Source organism: Perca fluviatilis, chromosome 22 (genome assembly GCF_010015445.1).
Source record: "Perca fluviatilis chromosome 22, GENO_Pfluv_1.0, whole genome shotgun sequence".
Lineage (NCBI taxonomy): Eukaryota > Metazoa > Chordata > Actinopteri > Perciformes > Percidae > Perca > Perca fluviatilis.
Window position 1 is genome coordinate 28,572,661 of NC_053133.1, and position 10,000 is coordinate 28,582,660.

General features: G+C 43.6%; 2 protein-coding genes and 1 pseudogene across 2 annotated transcripts in view; 2 read left to right on the forward strand and 1 right to left on the reverse strand.

Moving 5' to 3' along the window:
- Positions 1 to 10,000, forward strand: part of LOC120552576 — a 501,282-nt pseudogene that overhangs the window by 395,960 nt on the left and 95,322 nt on the right.
- LOC120552600 (NACHT, LRR and PYD domains-containing protein 1-like) overlaps positions 1 to 10,000 on the reverse strand; it is a 735,215-nt gene that overhangs the window by 195,582 nt on the left and 529,633 nt on the right.
- The window catches only part of sugct (succinyl-CoA:glutarate-CoA transferase), a 39,755-nt gene that overhangs the window by 4,092 nt on the left and 25,663 nt on the right, over positions 1 to 10,000 (forward strand). Inside the window, exons 4-7 of the mRNA XM_039790912.1 lie at positions 675 to 748; positions 1,124 to 1,209; positions 2,772 to 2,822; positions 2,991 to 3,111. Coding sequence (XP_039646846.1) covers positions 675 to 748; positions 1,124 to 1,209; positions 2,772 to 2,822; positions 2,991 to 3,111 — 332 coding nt within the window. The remainder of the gene's footprint in view (positions 1 to 674; positions 749 to 1,123; positions 1,210 to 2,771; positions 2,823 to 2,990; positions 3,112 to 10,000) is intronic.

Consider the following 10,000-nt stretch of genomic DNA (forward strand, 5'->3'; position numbering starts at 1 on the left):
GATGCTGTTTTCGTGCTGAATGACTTATTTCCAAGAAACGTACGAGCACATCTCTGGTAAACACAAGAATTAAAGTGGTGCTTTTAGCACGACTCTTTGTGGAGAAACTCAGATTTACAGATCTGTCGATTAAATCAACTAATCAATTAGTCGGTACTATAGAATGAGTGTTAGTCAACTAAGAAGTTCTTCAATCGAGCACAGCCCTAGACTGCACAGATAACAAAAAGAGTACAACGTCTAACAAAGACATACACATACCTGCAGAAGACAATAGCACATTAACTGGCTTCTGGTCTACTGTTTCCTTCTATCTGCACCTCTGCTCCGAAACATTAAATAACCGAATTTACACACTCAAACTGGACTGCACAGAAACGGCGCAAAAATGGCCGCGAAAAGAAAAGAGTTTAAAGTGTTAAAATTTTTTTTTGCTATAGTTTTTTTTTTTTTTTTTTTTTTTGATTAAAGTAAATAAAAAAAAAAGAAAAAAAAAAATAAAAAATAATTTTTTTTTTTTACAACCCTCCCTAACTAAAAAAAAAAAAGAAGGAGTAAGTAAAAAAAAAAAAAAAATATTAAATACATTGTTTACAATATGATTAAAATTAAATTAAACGTACATTGGAAATTAGAATTAATTAATAAAGTGCATTTTTAACTGTGTTACACAGAGTTCTGGCTGGGCCCTTCGCCACCATGATCCTGGGAGACCTGGGGGCCCAGGTCATCAAGGTGGAGAGACCTGGTGAGAGGGGTGTGTGTGTGTGTGTGTGTGTGTGTGTGTGTGTGTTTCTCTCTGTGTGTGGGTGGGTGTGTATTTCTGTGTGTGTCTGTGTGTGGGTGTTTCTCTGTGTGTGTGTGTGTCTATGTGTGTGTGTGTGTGTGTGTGTGTGTGTTTCTCTGTGTGTGTGAGTGTGTGTGTGTCTCTCTGTGTCTTTGTGTCTTCACGTTGCGTCCCTGAGTGTGAGTGAAGGATTGTGACTCTTTGTGTGTGTGTGTGTGTGTGTGTGTGTGTGTGTGTGTGTGTGTGTGTGTGTGTGTGTGTGTGTGTGTGTGTGTGTGTGTGTGTGTGTGTGTGTGTGTGTGTGTGTGTGTGTGTGTGTGTGTTGTGGTTGGACAGGTGCAGGTGATGACACCAGAGCCTGGGGTCCTCCGTTTGTCGGAGCAGAGAGCGCATATTTCCTCAGCGTCAACCGCAACAAAAAAGTAAGTGTGCCGAGGTTTCAGCTTGTTTCTGGAAAAGTCTCCCTGCACACATTAGAGATCGTAGTCCATGTCATATATATATATATATATATATATATATATATATATATATATATATATATAATCTAGGATGTTAAGAGAAAATAAATATAAATATGTGTAATCAGAAACATTATCTTTCTGCAACACTGCAAATAAAAACATATGTTTGGTGTCACTTCTATGGTCTTTTTCAGGCGGGGGGCTTAAAGGGTAAGTACCGTTTTGTTGAACCTGGACCCTATTATCCCATGGTGGTGGTGTGTCTGAGTGACTGATGGGAACAACAATCTCTGGAACTGGTCCAGTATTAAACAAGAAACAAGCTACAATGTGAGTTAATAGGGTTATTGTTCAGCTTTTAGTAAGTCAATAGCTTGTATTTCCCTTCACAAAAGTTCTCTTTTTGCCGCTGACAGACTCAGATTAATTTTGTGAGTGTCTGACAACATTATGGAAAGGATTTCTAAGGAGGTCGACCTTTCTGTTAAAGAGTAAGATCCTTTTTTCAAACATAAAAACATCCGTGAAATTGCGTTCGCTCAACCCACCAGACTCCATGTAAATAATCAGTACTTTTATCATCGTAAAACACACTTCATTCAAAGTGGACAGAAAAAAAAATAAAACTATACAAGCCGTCTTGGCTCGTCTGTCCACTTTTCCAACAATCAAAACTCTATTTTTGGTTGAAATAAACACATTTTACAGATCTGCATGTGAAAATATGTTGGTTCTATACACCCTAAAAGTATGGCTTTTTTAAATGGAGTCTGGTGAGTTTAGCGCTTCAGAGCTGTTTCTGGTTAAATTGAAATGTCTTAAAGATGTTTTAAAGCTCTATATCTGTAGGGATCCTTTCCATAATGTTGTCAGACTCTTAGAATAATAATCTGAGTCTGTCAGCAGCAACAACAGAACTTTTAGTGGACGCTAACTGCTGCTGAACATTAGTCCTGTAGGGTTACAATACAGCTCGGTCTGTGGCTGCTGGTTACAGCGTTCCTAATACTGGACCAGTTTAAAAGATTGTTGTTCCCATCTGACACTTACACACAACAACATAGGAACATAGGGTTGAAATGACCTTTTAAAGAGACAGGGGTTAACACAGAGCGTTTCAGGTACAGGTGTATTCAGACAGACATTATTATTATTAAAAATAAAGTGTTTTAAAATTAAAGCATGTAAACACGCTCTAGTAGAAACCCAAAATACAAGTATGAACTTGCAAATGAGCAGAATATGGGACCTTTAAATGTCAAAGGTTCACACTGTCATTTGAATAAAGGAACGTGGATATTAAATATATTTAAAGACAGGTGTTAAAGCATTAAAATGCAGCCTTGACTCACCTTTACTGTTTACAGTCTCTCGCTGCAATAACAAAATAAACCTGACCGTGTTTCAAGTCTTTTATTATAGAAATTAAATGAAACTAATCATTCAGTCAATCTAAAAATGTAATAATCCAAGATGTGACTGACTGATAGGGGGCTGAGCTTGTGATTGTGTGATTTCAGAGTATCTGTGTGGACCTGAAGCATCCCAGAGGAGCCAGCATCATCCAGGAGGTACCAGCCAATCACTGAGACACACCGATATCCAATCAGACGCTCTCTGATACCACACTGGGACAAATGGTAACATTGTGTGTGTGTGTTTGTGTGTGTTTGTGTGTGTTTGTGTGTGTGTGTGTGTGTGTGTGTGTGTGTGTGTGTGTGTGTGTGTGTGTGTCTCAGCTTGCAGGAGTGTGTGACGTGCTGGTAGAAAACTACCTCCCAGGGAAACTCCATCAGATGGGTTTAGGATACGATCAGCTGAGCAGAGTGAACCCCCGACTCATCTACTGCTCCATATCAGGTGACTAACTGCCCCCCCACTCATCTACTGCTCCATATCAGGTGACTAACTGCCCCCCCACTCATCTACTGCTCCATATCAGGTGACTAACTGCCCCCCACTCATCTACTGCTCCATATCAGGTGACTAACTGCCCCCCACTCATCTACTGCTCCATATCAGGTGACTAACTGCCCCCCACTCATCTACTGCTCCATATCAGGTGACTAACTGCCCCCCACTCATCTACTGCTCCATATCAGGTGACTAACTGCCCCGCCACTCATCTACTGCTCCATATCAGGTGACTAACTGCCCCCCCACTCATCTACTGCTCCATATCAGGTGACTAACTGCCCCCCCACTCATCTACTGCTCCATATCAGGTGACTAACTGCCCCCCCACTCATCTACTGCTCCATATCAGGTGACTAACTGATAAAATAACAATGAAATGCTGCGTTATTGACTTTAGACCAGGTTTTTGTTGGTCAATGGTGTGATCACTTCCCGCTGCCTCAAGATAGCAATACTCCCAGAATGCACCTGAACACACCTCCCTGTAAGACCAGCACGCCCAGAATGCACCTGAACACACCTCCCTGTAAGACCAGCAAGCCCAGAACGCACCTGAACACACCTCCCTGTAAGACCAGCACACCCAGAATGCACCTGAACACACCTCCCTGTAAGACCAGCACGCCCCAGAATGCACCTGAACACACCTCCCTGTAAGGACAGCACGCCCAAAATGCACCTGAACACACCTACCTGTAAGACCAGCACGCCCAGAATGCACCTGAACACACCTCCCTGTAAGACCAGCACGCCCAGAATGCACCTGAACACACCTCCCTGTAGTGATGGTCAAATGAAGCTTCGTGAACCAGTGTCCTTACTTTCTGAGCTCACTAGATGGCGCTCTCTGTTAAAAAAAAAGGTGAAATGAATGGCAATTCAATGGGTTTTCAAACCCTTTTTTGAACCGAGAGCACCATCTAGTGAGCTCAAAAAGTAAAGACACTGGTTCGCGAAGCTTCATTTGACCATCACTACCTCCCTGTAAGACCAGCACGCCCAGAATGCACCTGAACACACCTCCCTGTAAGACCAGCACGCCCAGAATGCACCTGAACACACCTCCCTGTAAGACCAGCACGCCAGAATGCACCTGAACACACCTCCCTGTAAGACCAGCAAGCCCAGAATGCACCTGAACACACCTCCCTGTAAGACCAGCACGCCCAGAATGCACCTGAACACACCTCCCTGTAAGACCAGCACGCCCAGAATGCACCTGAACACACCTCCCTGTAAGACCAGCACGCCCAGAATGCACCTGAACACACCTCCCTGTAAGACCAGCAAGCCCAGAATGCACCTGAACACACCTCCCTGTAAGACCAGCACGCCCAGAATGCACCTGAACACACCTCCCTGTAAGACCAGCACGCCCAGAACGCACCTGAACACACCTCCCCTGTAAGACCAGCACGCCAGAATGCACCTGAACACACCTCCCTGTAAGACCAGCAAGCCCAGAATGCACCTGAACACACCTCCCTGTAAGACCAGCACGCCCAGAATGCACCTGAACACACCTCCCTGTAAGACCAGCACGCCCAGAATGCACCTGAACACACCTCCCTGTAAGACCCAGCACCAGAATGCACCTGAACACACCTCCCTGTAAGACCAGCAAGCCCAGAATGCACCTGAACACACCTCCCTGTAAGACCAGCACGCCCAGAATGCACCTGAACACACCTCCCTGTAAGACCAGCACGCCCCCAGAATGCACCTGAACACACCTCCCTGTAAGACCAGCAAGCCCAGAACCGCACCTGAACACACCTCCCTGTTAAGACCAGCACGCCCAGAATGCACCTGAACACACCTCCCTGTAAGACCAGCACGCCCAGAACGCACCTGAACACACCTCCTTAAGACCAGCACGCCCAGAATGCACCTGAACACACCTCCCTGTAAGACCAGCACGCCCAGAATGCACCTGAACACACCTCCTGTAAGACCGCCGCCCAGAATGCACCTGAACACACCTCCCTATAAGACCGGCACGCCCAGAATGCACCTGAACACACCTCCCTGTAAGACCAGCACGCCCCAGAATGCACCTGAACACACCTCCCTGTAAGACCAGCACGCCCAGAATGCACCTGAACACACCTCCCTGTAAGGACAGCACGCCAAAATGCACCTGAACACACCTCCCTGTAAGACCAGCACGCCCAGAATGCACCTGAACACACCTCCCTGTAAGACCAGGCACCCACAATGCACCTGAACACACCTCCCTGTAAGACTAGCACACCCACAATGCACCTGAACACACCTCCCTGTAAGACCAGCACACCCAGAATGCACCTGAACACACCTCCCTGTAAGACCAGCACGCCCAGAATGCACCTGAACACACCTCCCTGTAAGACCAGCACACCCAGAATGCACCTGAACACACCTCCTGTAAGACCAGCACGCCCAGAATGCACCTGAACACACCTCTGTAGTGATGGGTCAAGATGGGGGAACCAGTAAGTGTTTTATCTTAGGTCACTAGATGGGCCTCTCTGTTAAAAAAAAAGGTGAAATGAATGGCAATTCAATGGGTTTTCAAACCCTTTTTTGAACCGAGAGCACCATCTAGTGAGCTCAAAAAGTAAAGACACTGGTTCGCGAAGCTTCATTTGACCATCACTACCTCCCTGTAAGACCAGCACGCCCAGAATGCACCTGAACACACCTCCCTGTAAGACCAGCACGCCCAGAATGCACCTGAACACACCTCCCTGTAAGACCAGCACGCCCAGAACGCACCTGAACACACCTCCCTGTAAGACCAGCACGCCCAGAATGCACCTGAACACACCTCCCTGTAAGACCAGCACGCCCAGAACGCACCTGAACACACCTCCCTGTAAGACCAGCACGCCCAGAATGCACCTGATCACACCTCCCTGTAAGACCAGCACGCCCAGAACGCACCTGAACACACCTCCCTGTAAGACCAGATGGGTGCAGGTGCATTTGTTATTTAAACGACATGGGCGCTGGACAGGAAACTGACAACTGGGTCGGTCTTAAACTAGCAAAGACACTTGCGTTGGGCTTTGTGCTGCACCTGGTGCAAGATAATTCTTTGGGCGTTTCCCCCTTTAATGGACAGGACAGCTAGGTGAGAAAGGGGAGAGAGAGGGGGGGGGAAGACATGCAGGAAATCATCACAGGTCGGATTCAAACCCTAGACCTCGGCATCGAGGCATAAACCTCTATCTTTATGTGCGCCTGCTCTACCCGCTGAGCACACCCGGCCCCCAGATCTTGTGTTTTCTATCCGCTGTTGTTCGCCTCTCTTCACTGAGTCCTGACTTGTGTCTGAGTCTCGTTTAAAGGCCCATTACAGTTAACAGGCGGCGGTGAGCCCTCCTCAGCAGGAAGTGGTTCTGCTGGCCCAACTGTTGTGGCGGCTGGGTAATCTGGACCAGCTGCACGCAGCACTCACAGAAAACAGGGCAGAGTGAGCTGTAACGGGAAGGCTAATGTGCAGCGTATGGCGGCAGAAACTGTGGGTGGACTCACTCTGGATTAGATACATGTGAGAGGAAGTCTCTTTGGTTAAAGTCAGTGCTGAACATTTAAACCCTTCCAGACCCTATGTTCAGCGTGATGGCTGTAACCAGCAGCCACAGACCAGGCTGTAATGTAACCCTACAGGACTAATGTTCAGCAGCAGTTAGCGTCTATTCTAAGTGTCTGACAACATTATAGAAAGGATCCCTACAGAGATAGACCTTTAAAACCTCTTTAAGACCTTTCTAATTAACCAGAAACAGCTCTGAAGTCACTAGCACTAAACCCACCAGAAAAACAATACTTTTAGCTTGTATAGAGCCAACATATTTTCACATGTAAATCTGTAAACTGTGTTTATTTCAACCAAAACTAGAGTTGTGGTGGTTGGAAAAGTGGACAGACGACCCAAAACGGCTTTTCATAGTTTTATTTTGTTTCTGTCGAAATAAAACTATAAATTTACATGTGGCGATATGCTGGCTCTATACACTCTAAAAGTCCTGATTATTTACATGGAGTCTGGTGGAAATATGCTGGCTCTATACACTCTAAAAGTCCTGATTATTTACATGGAGTCTGGTGGAGATATGCTGGCTCTATACACGCTAAAAGTCCTGATTATTTACATGGAGTCTGGTGGAGATATGCTGGCTCTATACACGCTAAAAGTCCTGATTATTTACATGGAGTCTGGTGGTGATATGCTGGCTCTATACACGCTAAAAGTCCTGATTATTTACATGGAGTCTGGTGGAGATATGCTGGCTCTATACACGCTAAAAGTCCTGATTATTTACATGGAGTCTGGTGGAGATATGCTGGCTCTATACACGCTAAAAGTCCTGATTATTTACATGGAGTCTGGTGGAGATATGCTGGCTCTATACACGCTAAAAGCCCTGATTATTTACATGGAGTCTGGTGGAGATATGCTGGCTCTATACACGCTAAAAGCCCTGATTATTTACATGGAGTCTGGTGGAGATATGCTGGCTCTATACACGCTAAAAGTCCTGATTATTTACATGGAGTCTGGTGGGTTTGGTGAAAGTTTTACTTTGAGTTCTGAACTAGTTGGAGGCGAGAGAGTGACTTTTACTTGTGTTACTTTACCCAACTTTTGTCAGAAATATTGTGCTTGATTCTGTTTCTAATTAGAGTAAATTTGCATCAAGTTATTGCATTTTTTTCCTGCAAGATCAGCTCTCGTCTTTCCAATTGAACCTTATTTTCTCTCCAAATACTAATGGATTTTGGGAGCGTAGTCCTGCAGTTCTCAGACTCGGCCACTAGATGTCGCTGGACTCCACATAAAGACTTCACCCATTACACCACTGACTGCTTCATGTTGGTTTCATTCAGACAGTCATCACTGCAAAGATTCTGGGACCAGACATGTATCTATGATACAGGATACTTTAGGGTTTTATAACCAAAATATCTTTAGTAAGTTGTAACTACTGTCGGCCACTGTAAGTTACACACCTTTTAGAATCAGAATCAGATTTATTGGCCAAGTATACTCACATACACAAGGAATTAGACTTGGGTAGGTGTTAACTCTATATACATTCAACAAATAGACATGTAGTAGTAAGGGTGACCTCTAGCTCACCCAGTAAGAGCCCCATGTTGGCTGAGTCCTGCAGCGGCGCGGGTTCGAATCTGACCTGCTGCCCTTGGCTGCGTGTCATCTAGGGCTGCTCCTGATTAGTGGACTAATCGGTCGTTTTGGTCTTAGTCAACTTAGATTTCTTTAGTCCATTAGTCATGTCTGATGCTGTTTTCATGCTAAATGACTTATTTCCAAGAAACGTACGAGCTCATCTCTGGTAAACACAAGAATTAAAGCGGTGCTTTTTGCATGACTCTTTGCAGAGAAACTCAGATTTACAGATCTGTTGATTAAATCAACTAATCGATTAGTCGGAACGATTGAATGAATGTTAGTCGACTAAGAATTTCTTCAATCGAGCACAGCCCTGATGTCATCCCCCATCTCTCTCCCCCTTTCATGTCCATCCACTGCCACTCTGAAATAAAGGGAAAAGCCACAAAAAATTATCTTTAAAAAAAAGAAAAAACATGTAGTAGTAAACATTCAGTAGACCAATAGTAATATAGACTCATACTGTACACTAGAGACAACACTATACATATAGGCACATATCAACTTAATATACACAAATACAAATAAGACAAGTAAAGATGGAGTGGGATGTAAAGTGCAAAAAGTAACAGTGCAAAGTAGAGTGGAAGATGCATATTGGGATGATAAGTATGTAATGTGTAGAGAAGAGGGTGAGTGGCCAAAGTGGGGGTGACCCCACTTATCCTCAGTTCAGTAGAGTGATGGCAGTGTGGTAGAAGCTGTAGAGGAGGTTAAAGAGAGTGTGTGCATGATATGTATTAGAGCCCGACCCATAAAGGATTTTTAAGGCCGACATCGATACAAATATTTGGTGATTTAAAAATCCAATATTCCGATATATATCGGCCGATATGTATTTTAAAAAACAATCCAGAAACGCGTAACAAAACGTAAACAGATTTCCCTAACATCAGTTATTTGTAATTATTCATGAGTCCTCTCTAAAATAATATGATAATGCAGTTTAAAAATAAATTTGTCTGTTTTATTGTCACAACAGAACATCAAAATATATTAAAACAAACTGTGATTTGAAGGTAATAAAGTGACATCATGTTGCTCTATTAGTATCAAGACCTCTTACAGATATATGAAACATACACATTCAGATACATTCATCTTTAAACAGGGTGTATGTGGGGTTTTAAAAAGTATTAAAAGGTAGTAAATCAAATTAGTAAAAATGAAGGCCATTAAAAGGTATTAAATGGTATTAATTCGTTATTTTACGAGGTATACATTTTTTGAACTACTCTGTTGACTTTCCCTATCTGCATTGTCCTATTGGCCTAGAGGCAGTAGTTTTATAAATCTCAAACTCTGTTTAATGGTTAGAAACGTGTTGCCGTATAAACCTGTAACTCAGTGGCGTGTCGGTTTTAAAAAATATTGAGAAGGTATTAAAAATGGTATTAAAAGGTGTTGAATTTACCTCCAGGATTTCTGTATATACCCTGTTAAAAGTCTGATTTTTTTTAACCATCCTGTTTCTTTCAACCAAATTGTCAAAGTAAATGATGTAGATGGATCCATACAATACTCTTTAGAAGTTAAATAAATGATCAGTTCACTACTTTCATTCAGTTTATAGTATTTGGAGATAAAAAAAAATCAAAGAACGTTGACAAAAGCTTCAAAAAGCGCAGAAATAATCGACAAAAACATCAG